Here is a 23,301-nt window from a genome sequence, read left to right as displayed (position 1 = left end):
GGTATTTTACGTACTCAATCTTCTCGATCGAGTAAGATCAGTGAGTCCACAAGTCAAATCCCCGGTTGAAAAACGTGCTTCGGATCAACCAAGCTATCAAACTCATAAGCGAGAATCTGGTTGTGTGCGGATCTTAGAAGCCTGGCTGTTCCAACCTTGGCCAGAGTCTTCTGCGCCTTATGCAGGGAAAAAAGCCCGTAAGCGGAGACAATTTCAGGATCCGTTCAGGTCACATCAGAGGGGAACTTTGGTGCCAACATATCATTCATAGGGCCAAAGAAATCGTGGAGGACCATTGGAGGGCTCCCAACGGACGTTTCGCTTCCCGCCTCCCGCCTCTCCCAGTATTGGTATGGGACATTGGCACACTCGACGGTGATTGGAGGACATGACAGCGATCCGGACACATGTCCAGATCTGGGAAGATCAAAATTCAAACGTGTCCTGGAAGCGCGTAAGCCACGCCAGGGTCTTAGGCCCTTTGGGCCCTTCCGGAAGGAGCAAAGTCAGTGACGACCGCTTACGTATCGGAGGATCAATCGGGCAGCAACCTGAACCATTTTGATTTGTGGCTTGAGTTGGCACTTCCTGCTCGTGGCACTTCGCTATCGAATACCGAAAAGGAAGCGATATGGGGTTGGGAGGCGCCTTGCAGATGAGCAATTGAGGGCCTATTGGATTGAACGAAGAAACGTTCATATATTCTTCGACCGCTGTAATTTCAACTCGTCTCTTTCTCTGTGAGAAATTATACGAAGAGACCCGGTCATGTTTTGATTGCATGGCTGAAAAAGTAAATCCTCCCCCCGTAGATAACAGGTAGTACAACATACGGCACAGTATTTCGTTGGGCCAGACCTTAGCGGCAAAAGTTTGTGGTAATTGTGATCGCCATCGTGGAAGCGAAGGCGGGCGACAGACGTCGGTTCGGTTGGCTGCCCGGTTGTACCGGGCGGACTACGGGCGTGCGTCTTGGTCAAGATGAAGTCTACCATAGTATTCTATGCGTCGCCGATTTTGAAACACTGAGCATGATCGTCATCAGCCTCTGAACAACAAAGCCTTGTGCTAGAGGTGAAGAACAAACTTCTGGCACATGGCGACGTATGATGTCGTGCAACAGTCCGGCCTACGTCTGAGGTGCAGATCCTCTGCCCCAAATGTGGTTGTTGAAAATGTTAACCTCAGAACGTGCCGATGGCTGATTGTCAGCCACTTTTGGCGGGCTGGCTTGACAAGGGGTATCTGCAGCGACAAATGTTTTGTGGCCTGTCCGTTCTCGCATTTTGAGCGCTGCTGGATGCCGCGGCAGAACTCTGAACATCCCCCATTCTGTCAGAATCCGAGGCACTAGAGGACGGAGGGCCGCCGAAAATGTCATCGCCAGACAGAAAAGCCCCGGGTGCACAGTTTCTTTCATTTTCGTTACAAGCACTGTTGCACCACCACTGACGGGGGACAAACGATATCTTTCGCTTACCAGCAGCGGGATGCCTGAGATCGTGGTTGCAGCAAGTTTCCCACCTTCTTTAGGCCCAGGAGTCCCGAAGTGGCTTCTCCTCGCTTACAGAAATTGGGCGATAGGGCGATCGTCCCTCGTTTGGGGAAGGGCCCAAAACTGGCCAAAATCGGACCTCTTAGTGATGGATGATGACATCACCGGAGGGATTTGACCTACCAGCCAGCTGGCCAAAAGCGATCTCGGTCTCAAAGGAAAAGGTGTTTGTAGCCTACAGAGAGTTAGACAAAGCCCATAGTGCATGCATCCTGACGTCGTTTTATCTCCTGTCCTGTCACAGCAGAGGGCCCTGGTCCCCGAAAAAGTCAAGTGCACTTGGCCCTCACCCAGATTGGGCAAACGACCTCAAACTTGTGTCAACCGAATGCGAAACCCGTTGTGGAAAATACTGGTCTGTCATGCTTACTCAGTGCTCTAAGAAAGATACCGGGATCTAGGACAGACTGAAGCTCCGCAGAAGCCATGAGTCCAGGACTCTTTCGTTGCTGTGGCACCCAAGAAATGTTCCTTCGACATTTTGCTTGCACAAATCACCCCATCAGGCAATTGGCAGAGAGCCTTCGGAGAATTTCTCGTTGGGTGTGTTCATTCGAATGGGCGAGCGAGACCGGGATTTTTCGCCGAAGCGGGACGGGAATGCAAGGATCCTGCATCATGCATCGAGGCATTGCCGCTTATGATGGATGCTTGGTGTCCGTTCCAAAACGCCGTCAAAACGTTCAGAGTGTCATTTCAAGGCAAGCCTTACATCAGGTGCTTTTGCTTCTTCCCCAACCGGGTCTTCCGGGGGATGTACCTTAACAACGGTGCTGTGGTGAGCCAGTTAGTTTCCTGGCTTCTGTCGGCGCGGCCGGCCGCATGGTTTTTGTTCCGCTAGGGAACTTTCCTTTTGCGAGCGATGATCAATCTGCCTCGTAGTAGTTGAATGGCAGGTCTTGTGTTCGACGAGTTCGACGATCGTTCATGTTTTGAGGAGGAATACGTGTTTGATGACCAAGGCTCTCGCCGCCAAGTCTTTCGGCATTGGTGGCACGTCAGAGCGCATCGATTCATGCGAGGCGAGCAATGAGATGATAGCTTCGACATCGAGCCCGGCCCAGGTGCACGGATGGGGTTTTCATTTAGGAGGACTCTCGATGCATCCAGATGCAGCCGGAACGACAAGCCTGTGTCATTGTATTACGCTGCCTTGGGCAGTTTGGGAGAGCCTGCGGGAAGGCCAGGAGAAAGCCGAGGAATGGCGAGCGTTCGTATAACGTTGTCGAGGGATGATCCCCTGGCCAGCAAAGAGCGCAAGTCCCTATTATGTTTCCTGTGCGTCCTCCAAAAGAGGACGAGGCAAGGCGAGGCGAGGAACTCGCATCCGGAACCTAATACGGAAACATTACGCTCGCCCAGCGTCAGCATTGGTGATTGGCCTAGGGTGCTTTTAGGTCCCCCAAGCAGCATGTTAAAGCAATCTTGGAACGGCAAGGACGCAATGTTGGTAACGAAGCTCTTTCAAACAGGCAGTTCGGGGGAGCTTTGTCCACCGATGGCCGACGGGTTCAAACACAAATGGGGGGCAGCGGTATGGCTGACTCGGAAGAGGAAAGATCGACGATTTGTGTGAGAGAACAGGCTCGTGGCATCAGGGGTGCCATGAGTTTGCCAGATGGATGCCATGTGAGGGGACGGCCACAACGTGGATGGCGCAGGAACCGGGGGGAGGTTTATGTATGAACGAAGGAGGAAGGATGCGCATTATGGACCCGCGGTCCGGCAATGACGATGAGTGATGGGCATGGCGCGGCTTGTCCTTTTTGTAGGCATGATAGGCATAAGATAGGCATGACAGTTCCCGTGCGTAGCTCCAGGCGGTGGTCCGAACGGTGGTCCGAACGATGGTTGAGTTTGGCGGGCTACGGCTGCCTCCCAACCATCCTTGTGGGGTGGCATTTTCCCCGTCGGGCTCGAGTGCCGACCAAACGATTCGATGCAACCGATGATCAGAAACCCCGTCAGCGCCACAAGTGCGAGCACCATTGGCGGTTACTGGAGGCCATCAAGGGTTTGAGCCCGTGGTCAACACCGAATGCGCTTTTCAGTACTTGTTGGTCGTTTTGGCACACATGAGACTGTCTGTGTCCAGAGCACGTTTGGAAGCATTGTTGGGATGGATAAATACGAGGGAATGATGGCCGAATTTGGCCTCTCCTTTTTTCTGATCCTCCTCTTTAGTCCACCTCTCGTTCATCGTGTGCGGCAGAAAGGGAGGCTGGATGGATGGAGGTTGGATCGGAGTGGATGGGGGCTTGCCGTGAACCGAAATGGATCTCGATTGAAGGAGTCAACAGAAGTGTTCTCGAAGGGCCGCCGGAGGAGGAAGATGGTGATTCTACGTACTACTCCTGTAGGTCGATGCAGGAAGGAGTGGGAAAACTTGGATGGACTGCTGTTGGTTAACGGACAGGGGCCGCAACTTAGGCGACACAAGAGCACAAAGGCAAGTGACACTAGGTGAGAAATACTACTTGATGGAGGTGAACAACATGGCTACTTTTGTCACGGATCGAGAGTATGTACCGTGGGTACCATATATTTCGTATCAGCGTCCTGTTCTTCCCTGGTTCCCTGTTCCTTGCTGGCAGTTGATGCTGTGGACGGTACTAGTTCACACTCTCCTCCTCCCCTTAACCTTGACCTGACCCTCCTTGACCGCGTCGACTCTTTTATGCGAGGTAAACATTTCAATGCGAAGCAGCAATTTAAAGTTTTTGGGTCCAGAGCTGACAAGCTGAGTGCTCTTGTCGCTGGTAAATACAGCCACCGTACGGAGTGCTATGGAGTAAAATATACCCCGACCAGTACGCTTTCGGATATTGAGGAGCAGGTCCATTTCCAGCGCTCTCTTTAGACAGTCCCAGTTCGAAAAGTTCACTTTGCTGAGCCACTTTTCGGTCTCCATGACCCGTTACCATAAGAATCCTGCTGCTTAGATGCTGGGATGTCGGGATGCTAAATATGCTAGCCGTCTGTTAGCAGGACTGCTATCTCCATCCTCTGGTGCTCTTCTCGCCTTTCGTAACCCTACTATATTTTAGTCAGGAAAACAAGTCGAGAATGTCTTGTCACAGTCTTTCTTCTGTCAATTCAGTGCCCAACTAGGTTAACTTGACCATTCCAGTTTCCTACCAGAGTTCTACTATTCCCCCTCCGCCTCAGTTGGTCTGCCCTCTTCGCCTCTCCTCCCATCAACCCAAGTTTGACATATCGGCTTCTGTTCCGCTTCCTCCTCCTCTTCCTCTTCTTTGATACGCTTCCTCTCTTCCCCCCCCGGTCCTCTGTGGCCCCAGTCCTGTTGCTCTCCGCCTCCTCGTCCCGACTCTCGTTACCTCGTACCAAACAGCCCACCCTATCAACCCCCCCCAAAAAGACGTCCAAAAATCCCCCCATTCCAATTCCCTCATAAACGACCCTTGAACTCTTCTGGCCTGTCCGACCTTACCACCCATTCCCTACCCAAGGCCTGTCCCGATCCACTCAAACTCTCCTACAGGGTGTACATATTGGATAAAGCCACTTAGCTCCATCCTGCCAACTCGGCTCAGGTACATTCCCAGCCTGGTTTCTCGACGTCCCTGACCACACTCTCCCGTGCCTGCTTCCATCGTTCAAGATCCGGTTCAAACCCTCTTCCCCAGCATCAACGCAACCGGGCTCCATCACAAGGTCTCCCGATCTGGACGTCTTGGATCGCGGGCTGTGGCCCCCTGCTGATCAACCGGACAGGGCTCATCTCACGCTGGAGATCTGTCAGAAAAAGCCACACAAGTCCAGACCCTGGTAAACGCTCGGTCCTCACTTCAAATCAATAACTACCTGACTCTTCCCCATCGTGTAACACTTGGACTATCTTTTGACCTTGGAACTGTCACAGCTAGTCCGCCATCCTCGACTGCACGTCATTGACACACTCCTGCCATCCACTCGGCCCAACCGGTGATATACAAAGACTCAAACTCACGCCTGGACCGGGAGAATAAACCCAGTCCGAGCCCGAGCCCAAGCAAGCGTCACGAGCAGAAGGAAGAAAGCGTCGGCCCTTCGACCTTCTGTATGTTCTACAACATACCTCATCGTTGCTCTAACCGACCGCTCGAACGACAACCGCACCCATGTTATTAGCATTGGCTCCTCCTAACCCTATGCAGAGCGACATCAAGACCCCCCATGACTATCCAGCATATAATAAGCCGACCCTTTCCAGATACTCTCCTCCCGAGTCCCCTCGCAACTTGCCTTCGGTCTTCGAGGACTCGAGGATGAACAACCCTCACCGAGGGTTGCCTCTCCCCGCTGGCCTGAGTCTGCCCCCGCCAGATCGTGGTCCATCTACTGCACCTCCTCCTCTTGGTCATTTACCTGCTCCTCCGTCGCAATGGGCGGGACAAGATGAGTCGATGCGGAGTTGGCTTCACGCAAAGGCCGAAGAAGACCGCCGAAAGCAAGAGGAGGAAAGGACCCGCCAGGAGGGTTTGCGCCTCGATCAAAGACGCATTGAGCAGAACATGTTACGAGAGTCCCTTCAAGGCGGCATTCCTCCTCCCATGGTGCCTCTGATTTTTGCCGGCATCGGCGGAGGAAACCTTCCCGGTCACACTCTGGAATGGGCGCAGCAGTACCTGGCCAGTCTCACTCTTCAGAATCAACAACAGCACCAGCAAATTCAAGCCCAACAACAGCAGATCCAGCAGCAACAACTTCAGCAGCAGCAGCAAACGTCTCCAGACCCGCTCCGAGATAGTCGAATGATTCCTCCTAATCCATACGGCGGGCATCAACCATCAGCTTCATCGTCCAGTCAAGGACGGAATTCCATATCTGGCCCGCAGCCGGCGTCGACCGCACTCTCCCGCCTGAACACCAGCGAGTTTATTCCGAGTTCTACGACGAATCAGGCAAATCGACAATCATTACACCCTCTACAGCAAACACAAACAGCCTCATCGGAGCAATCCTCGGGTGTAGGGTTGTTCTTCCACCACTGGACACCACCGAACACCTCATCTTCGGGGGGGGTTCAACCCCCCACTCCATCAGGCAAGAGCAATCACGGGTCACCATTCTCACAGCACACCGGATCACACTTACGGTCTGAATATCACAATTCGCCAAAGAAGCGTAAGACAACCGGGGGACACGCGGTCCCTGTCCCGCCGACGTCGCAGCCACCTGACCCATCACGGCCCATGTCATCTCGGTCGTCTCGAGAGCGAGAAATGTCCCCAGGGCATCGAAACCGACCTCTACGGCATTCACGTCAAAACAGTGATGCATCATCTCGCGAACAGGACACCGGCGGTCGCAACATTGCTCGCTCTCGGAGTCGTCAACAGCACCGGGATGAGCTCAGTGGCGGAGAGTCTGGCCCAAGAAGGCAATTAACCGACTCATCCGTCAGTGGATCGAGCGAGGACAATCCGGTTCGGTATGAGGGGTTAAAATCTGAAACGCGGTAGGGCGTGCCACCTGGCTGGTCCGGAGATGAAGCACGACCGATTCGGCAACAGGACAAGAGAGCACCAAAGAGGGGGGGGGGGGGGGGGTTTGTGGTGGATGGAATTCTTTTCGGAGGGTTGCCGACCATCACACAAACACACGTCGTCTGAGTGAGATTATTCCCAGGTCTCGGCTGGCAGAGACGATGTTAATACGAGCTTTGCTCTCGACCGTTATCCATTTGTATTGGGATGTGGGAACCACGGGGCGGGAAAAAAACTTCTACCACGGCCGACCATCAGACCACAGGAACGGAGTTTTGCTGGTCAACACAGGTCACGTCACGCCATGTCACGAATTCCATTCTATGCTCCCAAAATTTCACGTTGGGATTTCTTATTTTGATCCTTTTTGAAACGATTTGGCTTAGATCGCCTTTTAATGTCGCTTACGGCACTTTGGTGCCGCGCTGGACCAAAAGTCAAAAAAATATTTTGGCGGGGAAGTATGAGTGAGATTCACGAGGACCACATTGGGAAACATTGCCCACCCTGGTGTGGACGTCCAGAGGTGGGGCGCGGCAGCAGCACGGCATTTGAGGCTCGTGATTTCGCGCCAGGCATGGCCAGATGTTAGACTTTCGATGCAATGTTGCGTCGAGCACAAGCGAGAGTAGGCGACGTGCGGTGGGATCTGGATGAGATGGCCGTGGGCATTTTGTTTCGAGATGACTGGCGATTCCTTTTCGGGAGTTGCGCCGGGTGACAATAGGAAACCTGAAACTTGAGCAGCGTAACTCGTATGTCGTGGTGGAAATTGGATCCGCCATGTTTTCTTTTAAATGGGCACAAAAACCCCGGTCCACCGACGACGCACAGACACCAGAGCTTATGAGATCCAGCCACCTGAAACATGACGCGAGCGTTGGGGCTTGATGGCGATCAGCGGTCCCAATTTCCCAATGAGGAATTCCAGTCATGCCGCGCAGTTTTCAAACGTCGTCGCCGCAAAGAGTTCAAAGGCGTGCTGTCGGTGATTGCGCAACGGCCCGCGTTCATTTTGTCAAGGATTCAAGGTGGACCCCAAGCACGGAACAGAGTTTTGGTGGCCTGGAACAAGGATGCTCGACACTCGACGGTAGAGTTTCGCATCTCGGTATTAAAAGCTGTTTGTTTGGATGGCAACAACACTAGAGTGGTAACTAGCTAACAACGTCGTCCAGATTGGGCCCATGAAACCGATGTGCAGTAGGCTGAGGTATGAGCGCTTTTTGCGCATGAAACATTCTCCATGCTTGTTTCAGCATCTAAAGAACCAGGAATTGTGATTGGCCGCGCAAGCACTCTCCCAATCACGTGATGACGCGGCTGGTCCTTTTGATGCCAAGACGCCAAGTCCAACTTCGGATGTCGGAGAAATGTTTCGCCTGGCACCCAAATCGGATCAAATGGTCGCCATTTGCTGCCGCTTAATGGACGGCGTCCATTGTCTGCCAATCACAGCTCCCGCCCTGCCTGCTATTCCATACCTCGTCCATTCTGTTTCATCCCTCCTATGGATGCTTCATGTGTCCTTGTCTCCCAGTCATAGTTCTTCGACAGTCTTTTGCATGGCTCCCGATATGAAGACCTGGCTGCGATTCTCAAAACGGAAATCTCGACCGGTCGGCGACTCCGAGCTGAACTCCGGACCGAGCAGTCCCGTCAGCTGAAATCATTCGAGCCAAATCTTCATTCCCATATTGCAGAGACGACTGCTCATTTGAGATCGACTAACACATCTCCTACTCTTTCTGCTACCCGAATACGAATTGGTGATTATTCAACTAAAAGATTTTCCACATCTGCTAGGTTAGCTCAAGGACTTTCCGCTGCTTCATCTCTTTACGATCCGGCCATCCAGATATAGAATGCCTATTCTCCCATATCTTCGAGAATCCGAGGCCGGAAAATTTCGAGGACGAATGAAAGCGGAATTCCCAACTTCTCCAGCCCTACAGACACTTTGCTCATCACACACTCCAGCGAATAATTGTTCTACGCTAGCTATGAGTTGCGGCAATCAAACACCGGCCAGAGCTTCACATGTATTCCAGCGCTCTTGAACTCCTTAATTCTGAGTCACTCCATGATCTTGTCTTTCCAATCCTAGATCTTTCGTATACGGATTTAGGTCCAGTATCAGAGTTGGGCTAAAACAGAAAGCCTCCCTCGGTCACAGTTGCATATCATCGCCCTTGCTCATCCGACATCTCCACAACGTCCCCACCTCCAAGCACAGCACAACGCCATTTTGTGCTCTAAGAATCCAGGGTATGATGCTGAAGTTTTCACATGGGAATAATTGACCAAAATTGATGCATACTTCGAATTCGGATCTGGGGAGGCAGGTGGATCGTCCATGAGGTTTCCAGACATTTGGCGCCTAGCAAGAGGATTGCGAAAGGATGCGAAAAGATGCGAGGCGTCCTATGATTGACGTCCATCATGCAAGCCGGAGACATCTTTCCCCGAAAGCCGTCAAAGCTGGCTAATGCTAACAGGTAGATATGGTCGTCATGTCAAACCGCATATCTAAGGAAAATTCAGGATCGCGAACTGGACGAGTTTCAGCCATCCATCTTTCATCTATGCAGTCAACACTTGGACTCCTGTTGACATGCTGTCGGTCAACTCCGACTGGCAGGACTCATCACGCCGCCTCCAGGACTGGTCACTTTTTGGAGAGGCTCTTCGCACAGGGGCCCTCTGGAGAACCAAGACTGCTCTCCTCGTACATTCAGATCCAATCAACTCAACTCTTTTGGCATGGATGGACAGCATAAACGTTTCTTCTAGCCAATGCCAGATTCTCCAGCATTATCCTTCCGAGGAGTTGCGGGGAAAGGATTTCGAGTGCGTACAGAGACAGCTGACGCTTAGGAAACATTTGAATCCCGAGCAGCGAGATCCCCAAGGGGGAGGATTTGAGCTGATAAACCCCTTGGCTGTCGTCAAGTTCTAACGAATCAAACCTCTCCATCCTCCCAACGAATAAGAATCTCACCCTTCCCGCAAGCGCTGTCAGGCCCACCTTCCAGAAAGATCTCACGGAAAACCCCCGAGGGGGATAGGGGGCTACGATCTCGCGCCTTGGCCCCAAAGGACCAACTGAACGTCATCTGCTTCTTTGAAAGATCAAAGTTTTCTCCCTGGAGAGCCACTTGGGGCCGTTACGGCTGGCTGGCTGAACAGAGGTAAAATCAATAGCCCCGTGCCCACCACCGGTTATGTCGTCAGTCCAGTCCTCGAATTTCAAGGGTAAAAGAAAGGCAAGACTGTTGGTGCACGGACCTCCAGGCTCTCCTCTCCATGCGCGTTGAAAAATTCGATTGGTTGGAGCTTTACGTGATCGATCGATGAAAGCGGAGCCTCCCATGGCTTGTTTAATACAAACGAACAGCAACTCGAACCGTACCAGATAACTCCGCAGTAGGGTGTGAAGATGGTGAATTCTCTTGCTCAAGGAAACTGCCACCAAAGGAATCAATCATGGTCGCTACCGCGGACGTCGTGAGCATGCCCGGGAAACTGGAAAACGGACTACCTACCACTAAAGTGTAAGGCTAAAAGCAACATTGTTGGACTAGGGTGCCGCAGGACTCGGTTATTCCTTTACCTCTTTAGGTGGGCAACTATAACCAGTCCGATCCCTTACCCCAGCATGCTTTCCCAATGGACGAAGCAAAATGAGCAGACGTCATCGAGGCTTTCCAGACACAGCACAGTCAGGATGTCCTTCAATTTTTCGATTTCTGTGGCTTTTCAAGGCTGTGGAGCAAGACCCCGTAAGGCTGACATCTCCTAGTCACTGCTGACGAAGCGCAGGCCAAACCAACTAGATCGAAGACCAAGGTCAGCTGAGTCCTCGGCTCCACATTTGCGGAGCCTCGCTATCCGGCTGATAACTACAGATGCTTTCGCAACCGCCAACGCAAGATGTACGTCTTCTCAAGTTCACGGGCTTGAAGGAGCTTTGTGGCCGCCATCATGCGTTAAGATCGAGAGGAAACGCTAGTATCTCCACGATGGGTCATACATGGGATTTCGGCACAGAATTTCTGACGTCAATGCTGACAGCTAATTGAGGCCGCGCAGACTCACGATATGATCTTTACTAGTCCACAATCAATGCTGATGTTCACCTCTTCCCCAAGAATCTACCTCACCTCTACATTCCTTGACAATCGCGAATTGCCCCCGGAAGAGATGGAAAACCTAAATGACAACGCGTCCTAGCAATGCTGGTCGATGTACTGGCGGCCCATATCTATGAAACACCGCCGAAGACGTCTCTGCAAAGCAGTGGGTAGAGTGGTTTTATACGACAAAATGACGCGCACGGCTGAAGTCGAGGAACCAAACATGAGAACTATGTTACAAAGTCGTGCAATTATAATACAATGCTCTTCCTTTATCGCTCCTTTGGGCGAGTACTTCAAACGTGTCAATAGGGCAAGACCCTCCAAAGGACATTTTGTCATTAAGCACAACCAATAACCGGCTGTCACCGTCGCAGGGCCTGCCGCAAGGCGCCTATTCTGGAGCCTGAATAAATACGATCCCCATTCCATCGACATTCATCGCGTAAGGAAATCAAGAAGGCGATAGATACATCACCGTCCAACCAGCACTTACTAGGAATACTCCTTTTATTCCCGGCATTATTCTGGAGGTGGTTTCGTCTTTTTCTTCAGATCCCTGTCCATCCAATTCTCCATCATACATGCAGCAACATATTGAAAGGAGACAAACTCATATGAGGAATCTCCTCTTCTCTCATGGCTCATTCATACACAACCTTGTCATCTTCGACGAGTCAAATTATCGCATCTAGTTTCATCAGTCACTTCTCAACGTGCTGTGATGTATCTCACAACTCACCATGAACCTAGCCAAACATCACTAACAGCTTCCAGTCTTAAATGCATTGCTGAGTGCCCACTAGTCGATGAGAGAGCATTTGGCATACTTCTGAGGCTGCGACAACATACCAGGTATTCGCCATATCGGGTACATCCGGGTTCGATGGCTCGGAATGACAAGTGCTGAAGAGTTTTACAATGAAATTTTTCGCAAGGCCATGGAATACGTTCAAAGTAGATGTTCATGGGGGTAATCCTATAGGACGGGGCTCGTGAGCTATAGAGGTGCATTGATTGGAAATTGACGTTTTCGAACCCATTGGACAGGGGGGAAAGGTCCAGGGCCGGAACCGAAGTGGGAATGAAAGTCATGGAAGTTCTTCTATCTTGAGTCTACCCGAATTCTATATTGTTAGATGACGTGCTACACTGCATCTGAGGAGGAGTACTTCGGCCGCTCAGGGATCGTGCGGTGCGGCTTTCCAGGTGGTGGTGGACGAAGCATGAAAGCACACTTTATTTAGTGTCATAATTCTCAATGGTATTAGGATAATTTCTCATCACATCTCTCGATCAAGTAGGGATAGATCGATTGGAAAAATCCAGTCCACAAGTTCAATAACAATCGTAAAATACATGCGCCTTTATCTCGCCGCTTCTATGAGAAGCATGAGACTTTGTACCGTGTGGTCGGTTATGTTGCTGAAAGAGCTGGAATCGGGAAGGTCAGGACAACCTTGGTCCTGAGCTCTGAACTCCTTGAGCGCGAGGATCGTGAAAGGCGATTGGAATCTGTATGAAAAGGCCGGAAACGGTGAAAGTAGAAGGTCATGATAGAGATAGAGGAAAGATGAAGTATTGGTGTATTCTGACGATGGCGGTTGGGGGTTGGGAAACCGACGGCACTTCAGGGTGGTCGTCTTGACGTGAGAGAAATTGAATACCGCCCACTACTGGCCCAGCAGAGCCTTCAGATCACCAACGGCGGCTTCGAGGAGCTTTGGCTCGTAGCCTTGGCTCTTTGCGTGGTTGATTAGAGAGATCTACATGACAACGTCGTTAGTAAAAGAGGCCAAAAGCGGGACGGTTCCAACAGAGCTCACCGTCTTTTCCACGATACCTCCGTTGAACTTCTCCGCAGCGTACTTCTTAAATGCGGCATCAACTCCATCCGCGTCTTCGAATGCACGAGGAATCACTTCGGAGAAGATGGTGCTGCCGCCAGCCGCACCGGAGATAATATTAAACCACTGCTTCCTCTGCTCCGGACGCATGAGATCAAGTGCTCGAGCGAATTTGGTCGTTTCATGAGCAGAGATCAAATGGATGATGGCATGTGCATTGGCCACGTGTCGGATCATACTCTCTTGCTCGCTGGCAGAAAGGGTGGATTGGCCAGCCATTTCAACGACCAGGTTTACCCGGTCCGAGTCGAAGCCTAGGTAGTATTGGGCGATGCAACTGTCGTCGGCGCTTGCATGGGTTTTCATCACCGCGGTCAGAACGTCGCTGGCCTTGTTGAGCAGGGGTAATTCGACTCCCAGTCGTACTTCTTCGTCGCGAATAATACCGACGTCTTTGTTGATGATCGATATCGCCGACGCCATTGGTGGAGTGGCAGTCAACATTCTTGGGCCACGATTCTCGAACATCCAGCTCCATCCCACAGGTGGCTTTCCCGTCGAGTCCTTCGATACAAGATAGTCATAGAATTTCTGTGTATCAAGACCGCTGGTCGCGGCGAGACCCATGATTTCGGAGGCTGAGGGAATGTGAATGCCGCACATGACTTGGTTCAATGCCTTGGCCGATTGACCTCCCCCGAGAGTGCCGGGAATGGTGTACAGCGTCTTTCCTTTGCTGGCCAAGTTCTCGAGAACCATCTTTGTGTCTGGTTGCTCGAGGTTGGCTGGGTCGTCGGAGGATGTCATGATAGTCAACGTGCCGTTGATGGATCTGGCTGCTCCTCCAGATACAGGTGCATCAATCAATTTAACGTCAGGACGGTGAAACTCGTCTGTCAACCTTGCTCGAACGGCTAATGGCTGGGTAGGAGGAATGGTGGCATGGATTATAACAGTGCAGTCCTTGGGCAAGGCACGCACCGCCCCAACCTTTTCGTCAAAAAGAGCAGAATGCACGTGGTGGTGATTGGCAACCATCAGACACACAACGGAAGCATTCTGGACTGCTTCGGCGGGTGATCCGGCCGTTCTGAATTTGGCATGGGGGATTTCATGGCAAGTAGACCGCCAGCGTTCTAGCGTTGGCCCATAAATATCATATCCAGTGACGGGAAACCCGGTTCGGACGAGGTGAGTGGACATGGCAAAACCCATGGCACCGAGCCCAATAAAACTCACATGGGGAGAAGTGTTCTGAGAAGACATCACGGCCATCGTTGTTGGAACCCTGGAAGAAATGTCACTGCCGGTTTTGGGGGACCCGGATGATGGTAAGGTGATGATGGAGATCTGCAAGGGTTTGAGAAAGGCTATCAGGGTTTAATGTTCAGAGAAGACAGAAGGAAAGAGACAATTACACAGGAATGATAGAAGATAGGAACAAGATGGCGAGAACAAATTCATAGCCGATATATTATCTTCTTTGATCCACGGGTAAATGGCCACAGTCCGGTGTTGATCGGTCAACATCCCGATGCAGGGTAAAAAGGAAATGTGGAGGTGGAGGGAAGGCTGACACGAGAAGGGAGGGCGAAGGCGGAAAGCGATGCGGAGACAAGCGGAAGGGTCAACTGCCGGGCAGCGGCCACGGTCGGAGGAGCAGCCGACATCACGTGAATCGTACATCACGTGATAGAACGTGATGTTGAGACCCGAACCTTATCCATCAATCCTCCCTCTTTCACCGACTTGATACTATTCCTCATCGTCCCATTCCACTGCCCAAATCCCCTACACGAACTGCATACCCCTCTGCAGACTGTAGACAATGAGGCTGCGTTCCACGAAGCCACCGCCACAACCCGAGGGAGACAACGCAAAATGAGGCTCTCCCGGGTCCTATGCAACCCTCCTCTTCAGGACCATCCAATTCTCGTCCGGTAATGTCCCGTTCTGCCCAGACACTGCCAACACCGCCCTGTTTGCCCGATCACCCGCATGGCCTTAGGCACCCCCGTAGAATGGCGTTTTTGCCTTTCTGGACGTGCAAATTCCTCTTCCATCATGAGCTACAACGGGGCGCAAATGCACAGACGACCAAAGGTTCCAAGGCTGGAGGCATCCATCGCTGAGCCTAACAAATTCCTTTAAGCCTATCTGTCGCGTTTGCTTCATGTGTCCTCTGCTCCCCAATGGCCCCAGACATAAAACTCTTCTTACTTGCTCGTTGCTCTAGCCATTCATCGATTCCTTCAAGCTCGCGTTGATACCCAATGCCCCCATTTTTGCCGGGTGATAGAAGGGTTCCAAGAAGTAGGAATTCTGGTCAGAGAACCCTCGACGCACCCAAAGTCCAGAGCAAAGCTGAAAGGGCGAAAAAGATAGCGGTAGACGACCGGGACTACGAAGACGTCGACTCGCAAGCCGACACGGAGTTCACTTTCTCGCACATCCCGAACCATACTCACCACGATCCAGACAAGCGGGACATGTCTAGAGGCGCTGGAGACACGCCACTGAGAGGAAGTCGAACGGAAAGCGTCCACCAACAGCGGGAGTCCGATGATCTGGCAGATCGCTTCGATGCTTCGATGCACTTTCCACAAGGGCCATTCGCGCCGGTCTATGAGCATTGCCTAGTCCTTCGACGGCATGGTGCTTCAGTGAAGTTCGGATCGTCCACCTCGCGAGGATCGAACGTGAGAAGTCCAACATGCAGACCTCCCATGACCACCACTGACCACTTCCACCCCGACGTGTACAACCCAACGACCCGAGAAATCCAACTCCTCGATCAAGCCCTAGCCTTCGTTCTTAGCAGCGGAGGCGAAGTTGAATTCCACCCTCTGATTCGCGAGCAACCCTCGCCCTACTCCAAATGCGATGCCTGCTCAGAAGCATTCATGTCTCCACGAGACAGGGAAGACCATTGCACTCCCATACGCAATGTATGCCAGCCCTGCCAAAAGAGCTTTACATGTCGAACCTTCCATGAACAACACATGAAACAAACCCATAAACTACACCATGGGGGAAGGTATGAGCCTTTTGATGACCGAACTGATGGCAAATGGAGAGGAACAAGTTATGGCGACATCAGGGTGTAGTACCACTCGGCCTGATCCTCTTCATGCATCGTTTCCAACGAAACAAACAGGGTGTTGCATGATGCTACGAGGATCCCTCATTGATTTTGTCAATTTGACACTCAGACCCATCCGTTTGGATCCCTGGCGTATCGCCAAAGAAGATCAATTTGCTGATTGTGTTACGATCTTTCTCTGTCTCAGCAACCAAGTTAATGCCGAGGACCACGGCACCGGTATGAAAGGGGGAAAAAAAAAAAAGGAGGTTTTGGATTTTCTTGTGGGAAATAAGATAGATGTTTGGTGCTTTCAGTTATGATTTCGCAAGCCCCTAGGTTTCAAAGAAATCCTTTTCCTTTCTACAACGCTGTCCTGCTCTCCAATTCGTCCCTTTCAGAATTCATTGCGTTTTTTCCAGCCTGATCCCCGATCTCGAACCCCCCTGTCACTTCCCTGGATGGCGGCTCCCCAGCGCTACGTCATATCTCAACACGTCAACATTCATCTTTTCCTCTCGTTTCGTTTTTCCTACCTCGACCATCCTGGACAAGAGTTGCGATGGCACACTTGATTCGTTAGACCAGATGAACTTTCTGACCACTTCATCTGCCACAACAAGCCCCTTGAGTCAAACTTTCTAGGCGTGAGTGACGTACTAGCCACACCTGGCTGCCTATGCTTCTACCACAGTGCAACCATGCTCGCACCCTCGTGCCGTGCGGCATGCAGTGTGATGGCATCATACCCTTCCATCTATTCAGATGTATACTGAGACCCTGAAAAAGGACTCTTCCCTCCGAATCTGTTTACTTTCCTCTGTTGATCATCGTTCCTATCTCTCATACGCGTTTGCAAGCTTGACGACCTCACCGTTTATTCCACCGTGAAGCATTCTTTCTCTCCTTTGCCTTGTGCGTGAAACCAAACATTCATCATGGAGGGTGTAAAGAGCTGGTACAACAAGCAATATGAATCTTGGGTGCCATGGATCGAAGACAATGTCCTAGGCTGGTGGGGTGAGAATAAAACCAGCTATGTCGCCAAAGGTAGCGACCAATTCCTCCTTTCATCCAATCATATCTGCTCCTAGCTCCTGACGTGATATCTGTATAGACAACTTAGCCAAAACCAAGGTCACGGGCGATAAGAACGTGGATGCGATCCAGGACGGCGTCAACGAAGGTGTGGGCGGTCAATTCGGCAAAGGTGGTGTTCTTGAGGGCGTGGGCAATTTGACGTCCAAGGAAGTCTTTACTCGCTCGGAACGAAACGGAAAGAATGAGAAGGGCGAATATATTTGAGAAACCGCCTTTTTCAAACAGACTGCGAAAGACGTGGGGAATACAGGTCAGGGGGATTCTCAATAAGCAAGATCCGGGAGATAAATTCCCAAGGGAAAAAAAGAGAGAGGGTTTGCTCTGCCAGTGGTCCAATGAATGGGCTGGGGTGGATGGATGTTTCGAGCCTCTGGACTCAAAGCGTTGGCGAGTTTCCCTTCTGATTGATGATATGATTCTCTCATGTTTTAATGAAGATATAATATAAGACGATAGCCTATCACTGAGAACATCGTGGCATTTCGGCGTTGAACCATCCATCAATATTTCCTATCCAGCCATGATCAATCAATATTGCTCCCGTGGTGTGGCAGCGGACATCTTTCATGAGACGGATTCTGTGGATGACAATAAATGACCGACTATTGTCCGTCGGTATATAGAATTATTTTTCGGCATACATATATATATATAACATATGCTTATTGTCTATTGAATAACTTACCCGGCACCAACGAGAAACGTTTATCCCATCGTCCGTATGCATCCATGAATGACCAGAACCCATCAGCTAGATACACATTCACAGAGCAAAGGCGGCGACAGCGGCGCCCATTGCAAGACCGGCAATCGAACCTTGAATCTTAACCGCGGCACCGGTGAAGGTCGATTCGGGCGAAGAGGCGGTTGCCGAGCCGGCTACAGGGGTTTCGCCCGCGGTTGCGGGAGAGCCACCGGTGGCGGCACCGGTAGCGGAAGCTTCAGGACCAGCTGTGGCGTGAACAGTAGCACCGGCTCCGGTGGCATTGGCCGTGACGGTTTGGGTGCTGCTGGATGCTGAAGCCGAGGTCTTGGAAGTCGAGGCAGTAGATGAGTTCCACGAACCACCGTGTGGGTTGGTGAAGTTGGAGGAGGCCGTGGACGACGAAGTTGAGCTTCCCGAGGAGCCCGAGGTAGCGTTGCAAGCAAGATTGTAGAGAGGTTTGCCGTTGTCACTGACCCCGAAAGAGGGCGAAGCCCCTGCGTCGGCCAGAATGTACCACCAAAAGTCGATGCCACGGTGCTGGAGCTCGCATGCGACGTCTTGCCAGAAGATCTCGGCGTTTTCAGTGCTGGCAACGGCCAAGTGGGAGGTGGGCCCTGAAACGGGCCAGCCAGCCTCGGTGATCCAGATGGGGATGCCACCGGCGACGGCGGCGACTTTGTCATAGGCCTGGAAGAAGAGGAAGGACGCGTTGTCGATGTCGTTCTCATCGGTGGTTTGGTAGTAGGGGTATTCGTCAAGACCCAGGAAGTCGCAGGCCGAGATGACGTCGGCGTTGGTGTCGTCGACGTAGACGTTCCAGGTGTCGACGTGCCCCACGGGTTTGGTGCTGAGAGAGGTGCCTTTGATTGCGTCACGGACTTGACCGATGTAGTCGACGAGGACGTCGGGAGTTTGACCTACGCCGCTGTCGGCGGCGACGCCAATGGGCGAGATTCGGTAGAGATCTTCGCTTCCCACAGAGATGCCGACGACCAAGTCGGCGAAGTCAGAGCCGTATTGTTCGATGGCACTCTTGAGCGCCGTGATTTCGTGGTCGAACGCGGACTGGTCCACCGATGCCCAAAGACCCAGCAAGAGAGTCGTCTTGGTGTCAATAGCAGCTTGGATGGCGTCAATAGGAGTGTCGGTTGTGCCCTCCTGAATCATGGTGTACAATCGGGCCGAGGTGAAGTCGTTGGCACCAGCCAAGCTGGCAGCCGTCTTGAATTGGCCGGCGAAGCCGTTGTAATCCTGACCTTGGGAGCCATAGTTGAATCCACGGACGGCGGCGAGAGCTGTAGACGCCCCCCCGAGAAGAGCGAGGACGGAGGACTTCATGTTGAACTTGGACTGAATTCGCAAAGAGTGGGGACGGCAAGGAAAAATTGATCAACGAGTGAACTGGAGGTCAAACTATCCAGGTGAATGAATGAATGAATAAATGAATGAAGCAATGAAAGAAGGAAAGAAAAACACTGGCAAGACAATCTGGCCAAATGTCGAGTGGATGTAGAAGAATGTTGAAAAGAAAGAAAAAAATTCAAAAGTTGCCAAATGAACTTGTTTTTCCTCAATATAAGGAGGCACATACTTAATCACGGGCAGCCAATGAGAAGCGAATGTGGCGCCTTGGCTTGCGTGGCTTGACAAACAAGCTCAGACATTGAATCCACAAAAAGTCAAAAGCTTATCCCCTTTTTCTCTCGACCGGTAAGACACGGCTGGCGGAAGCTGGTACAGGCACCGGTAGACGACGGTGGGCGAAACGCCTCCCGCTGGGATCCTCCTGTTCTGGACCTCTGGGATGCAGTCCACAGACTTGTCAATGTTATTATGTAAACTCGTCCGCGTCACGACACCCCGGGAATGGGTTTTGGCCCACATTGTGTTAGCCATTTCCAAAAAAGAAAAAGGGGACGGGGCGGTGTTTCCGGGACCTCTCCCATTCCAATTGCTTCAGCGCGTTGAGCACGGAAAGGCGAGCTTGCAATGCTACAAGGTTTTAGCACTCTCAGGCTGTTGTGGAATGTGGAATGAACCTGACCACCTGTGAGATTGTCCATGGGCAGAAAATTGGGAAAGAGATGAAGATCAGACGTTGTACGCGTCCGAGACTGCATCGAGAAAGCTCATCCTGATCCAATGTGACGACCACCTCTTGAATGATATGGTGCTCCATGTCAGTGGCATATCACGTGTCATGCAGGACGATGACCGGAGTATCCTCGATCAAGTTGTCCCGACTCAATGCCATCGTGCTCAGCTCAACCCATTCAGCAAGAAGGGTGTCATCCAAGTTATTTGGTTCGGGTAGCTGATGCAACTCAACTTCAACCTCGAGCTATCATCTTGCTTGGCGATAGGAGACGACAGGACGAAAAGACTCCAAAAATCGCAAGCCATTCCGATTCTTTCACTGGGAACGTCCACCATTCTCGTATCCCGATGTTCAGTCCTCATGAACCGATTGGCGGCTAGTCTTTTCTCACCAGAAATATGGAATGCACATCCCGTTGAGCTCCAGGTTATTGGCTGCTCTTCGGTCATCCAGACGTGTTCTTGAACGTCTCTTCGGCAGTTTTTCTTCTGTTACGCCAGCTTGAGCGTGTGCGGCCCTTATCAGTCGTTCTGTATCCCACATGGATACATATCGAGATGCCAGAGTTTCGTCCTCGCTTTTTCATTCTCGATTATTTGGAAACCCCTGTGTCTGTGAGGCAGCGCGATCACCAACATGACAGGACCGGAACAGCAGACCTATGACCTCACCGGTCTGACGTTACCAATATCGAAGAAGGGTACCGGCTGTCCCTTTGACCCGAAAATTATCCAACATGCGTTGGACGTGGACCGGAGAAAGTGTCGACGAGTCGTTCCCATGAAAGTCCTCGTCCTAGGTGAGTTGAATGAGCGCCCTCCTCCCTCCCTCCCTCTCTTTTTGGAGAGACAATAGTGACTGGACGTCTGCTCTTTTGATCTAGGTCTCAGCCGGACTGGAACCGTTTCTCTCAGACATGCTCTTTTTGAACTCGATTATTTCGACGTCTATCATGGTTCATCGTTTTGTAATGAGAACCCACGAGACTGCGAGATGTGGACGGAAGCGCTGAGAGGGAGATTCGAAGGCGGCAAACGATTTGAACGGAGTGATTGGGACCAATTGTTTGGGCACTGCATGGTACTCCCGATCCCGTGTCCCGGGGAATCTGGCTTCAAGAGAACGCGCCTCAACAGTTAGCTGACCCCTCCAAAAGGCCATCTCCGACGCACCAAGTTATGCATTCGCCGATGACCTGATCAAGGCATATCCCGAAGCCAAGGTTATCCTGACTGTCCGAGACAGTCCTGAGGCATGGAGGAAATCCATGATGTCCACTGTGATCCCCACCGCCCTGGCCCATGAAGAGATAGGCGTGGTGGGCAGAATTTTGATGGCTTTTGCCCCCAAGACTTACTATCAGCCAATGTTCGGGATGGTGATCAAGTATACTCGACTTTTGGACGTGCCCAGCCGCGGTGTTCGCATGTACGAAGAACACAATAACTGGATCCGGAGCCTCGTCCCGAAGGAAAATCTGCTCGAGTTCAATGTGAAGCAGGGATGGGAGCCTCTGTGCCGGTTTTTGGGCAAGGAAGTTCCGCCGAAGCCATTTCCTCATGTCAATGGGAGCCGTGACTATCTCGAAACGCTCGGTTCGTTTCAGAAAAAGACTGGAGCCGATGCCTTGACCAATATGGCCATATACTTGGGTATTCCCTTGGTCGTTGCGGCTTGCTGGGCTGCGTATACGAGACAGGTAGGCTCACGGTCATTGGTGCCACTGACGCTTCTGCAGGCAGAATGGATAGTGGGGAGGCTATGGGGTGGCAAGAGGTAATATATGTACCGCATGAGAACCATAATTGACAACAGGTACATTGGACCTATCTCATGGTATTGGCAGCATTTCAGGTTTCTTCCCTCCGGGAGGTAGCGGTGGTCGCGAAGGTGCGAGAGAGAGAGTTGTTTTCGAAATTTTTAAATCAATTGTCTGACCGGGGCTTATTCCCATGACCACGACACCCTTGGTATCGCCAGATTTCTGTCAGACAGAAGATTTGCCGTGGACTTTCTCTCTTCTTTTTCATTATGTCTCTTGATTGAACGTCTCTTTCCAAACTCTCGTTACAACATATTCGATCGATAAGAATGTGATGAAACTCGGACTATTACACTCAACTTTCCATATGGAGATTCACCGTTGATGGAAGGTGTATTGATATGTCCAGCGGCTTTGCCTTACGTTATGCTACGCCTTTCGTGAAACCTCACATCAAGCCTTCGCATAACGCAACGAGCTCTGAGCGAAAGATGATATATCAAGGTCAAGTGCAACGTAGATACCGGGTCTCCTGTCTGTTATTTTCATCTTCCACATCTCCCATCTCCGTTCTATGCCACCCGTGATTAATCACCAAGTTTTGAAATACCCACACACATGTCTTCCGCAAAAGATTCACATACCACCTTGCCTGCTTCCCCACTAAAGCCGTCGTATTGGTCGACCCCCGCATTCGCCCTGCATGCCGTACCGATATCCTACGCCATGTCCTGGCCGCCTCACATCTACCTATTCAGCCGTATCATGAAAGCGTCCCACTACGCCGCCTCGAACATTACGCCGCGCGCAAATCTCGAACTGCTGGGCCCCACTCTTCCAAAAGCAACGACAGATATGCTCTGGCGAGCGAGAGGCTGCCATCTCAACGCGCTGGAAGGATTTCCGCTCTTCGCTGCTGCCATGGTATGCGCCTTCTCTGATTTGCACTTGGTACTAGTGCGGGCTCCATACATTATGGCTGCTCCGGGTGCTAACTCTGTGAAATAGCTTGCAGGGACATACACCAAGGTTGACACCAAAGAACTCAATTTCTGCGCGGCGGAATACCTCGCTGCAAGAGCGCTGTATAGCGTGCTGTACATGACTGTGCGGAGCGAGAAGGCCAGTTATCTTAGATCGGCCGTGTATTTGTGGACAGTAGGGATTCCTTTCTACATTTTCTGGAAGGCTGGATGCAAGATGGCTCAAAGAAACCAAGGAGACGTTGTAGAATTGGGGCGGATAGATCTTGATGCGTGATACCGAGGCGGAATTGGCGGTCCGATAGATTCGGCCTTTTCGGTCAGATGCGTATTTGTTTATACTTGTCATCTTTGTCTCAATGGGCTCCCTGTATCGTTACATACTTTCACTTATTTGGAGGGCAGGAATTTCGGGCTCCTCATTCAATTGATGGAGAATACACACACATACCCCCCCCAAAAAGGAAAAGTTCTTTCTTTCTCAACGACTGGTGTGCAGACACGCTGATCTCAATCCATTGAGACGTCGAATCCAGCGCGTT

General features: G+C 51.5%; 7 protein-coding genes across 7 annotated transcripts; 5 read left to right on the top strand and 2 right to left on the bottom strand.

Annotated features, from left to right (window-relative positions):
- Window positions 1–5,676: 5,676 nt before the first annotated feature.
- On the top strand, window positions 5,677–7,020 carry Z518_06965 (uncharacterized protein; the record flags this gene model as incomplete). Its single annotated transcript, XM_013415095.1, has 1 exon — window positions 5,677–7,020. One exon carries the CDS (start codon window positions 5,677–5,679, stop codon window positions 7,018–7,020), a length of 1,344 nt encoding a protein of 447 aa, XP_013270549.1.
- Window positions 7,021–12,853: 5,833 nt separating this feature from the next.
- Z518_06964 (uncharacterized protein) lies at window positions 12,854–14,302 on the bottom strand (the record flags this gene model as incomplete). The annotated part of the gene is made up of 2 exons (XM_013415094.1): window positions 12,854–12,946; window positions 13,007–14,302. 2 exons carry the CDS (start codon window positions 14,300–14,302, stop codon window positions 12,854–12,856), a joined length of 1,389 nt encoding a protein of 462 aa, XP_013270548.1.
- A 998-nt stretch (window positions 14,303–15,300) lies between these two features.
- On the top strand, window positions 15,301–16,134 carry Z518_06963 (uncharacterized protein; the record flags this gene model as incomplete). Its single annotated transcript, XM_013415093.1, has 1 exon — window positions 15,301–16,134. One exon carries the CDS (start codon window positions 15,301–15,303, stop codon window positions 16,132–16,134), a length of 834 nt encoding a protein of 277 aa, XP_013270547.1.
- A 913-nt stretch (window positions 16,135–17,047) lies between these two features.
- Z518_06962 (uncharacterized protein) lies at window positions 17,048–17,414 on the top strand (the record flags this gene model as incomplete). Its single annotated transcript, XM_013415092.1, has 2 exons — window positions 17,048–17,159; window positions 17,227–17,414. 2 exons carry the CDS (start codon window positions 17,048–17,050, stop codon window positions 17,412–17,414), a joined length of 300 nt encoding a protein of 99 aa, XP_013270546.1.
- Window positions 17,415–17,973: 559 nt separating this feature from the next.
- Window positions 17,974–19,254, bottom strand: Z518_06961 (uncharacterized protein; the record flags this gene model as incomplete). The annotated part of the gene is made up of 1 exon (XM_013415091.1): window positions 17,974–19,254. One exon carries the CDS (start codon window positions 19,252–19,254, stop codon window positions 17,974–17,976), a length of 1,281 nt encoding a protein of 426 aa, XP_013270545.1.
- A 1,396-nt stretch (window positions 19,255–20,650) lies between these two features.
- Z518_06960 (uncharacterized protein) lies at window positions 20,651–21,794 on the top strand (the record flags this gene model as incomplete). The annotated part of the gene is made up of 3 exons (XM_013415090.1): window positions 20,651–20,813; window positions 20,898–21,094; window positions 21,171–21,794. The coding sequence occupies 3 exons, from the start codon at window positions 20,651–20,653 to the stop codon at window positions 21,792–21,794; spliced, it is 984 nt and encodes a 327-aa protein (XP_013270544.1).
- Window positions 21,795–22,394: 600 nt separating this feature from the next.
- Z518_06959 (uncharacterized protein) lies at window positions 22,395–23,036 on the top strand (the record flags this gene model as incomplete). Its single annotated transcript, XM_013415089.1, has 2 exons — window positions 22,395–22,700; window positions 22,785–23,036. 2 exons carry the CDS (start codon window positions 22,395–22,397, stop codon window positions 23,034–23,036), a joined length of 558 nt encoding a protein of 185 aa, XP_013270543.1.
- Between the last annotated feature and the right edge of the window lie 265 nt (window positions 23,037–23,301).

The sequence above is a fragment of the Rhinocladiella mackenziei genome (assembly GCF_000835555.1).
Source record: "Rhinocladiella mackenziei CBS 650.93 unplaced genomic scaffold supercont1.5, whole genome shotgun sequence".
Taxonomy (NCBI): domain Eukaryota; kingdom Fungi; phylum Ascomycota; class Eurotiomycetes; order Chaetothyriales; family Herpotrichiellaceae; genus Rhinocladiella; species Rhinocladiella mackenziei.
Note: the sequence above shows the minus strand (reverse complement) of the source record. Positions and strands in the feature narration are given on the sequence as shown.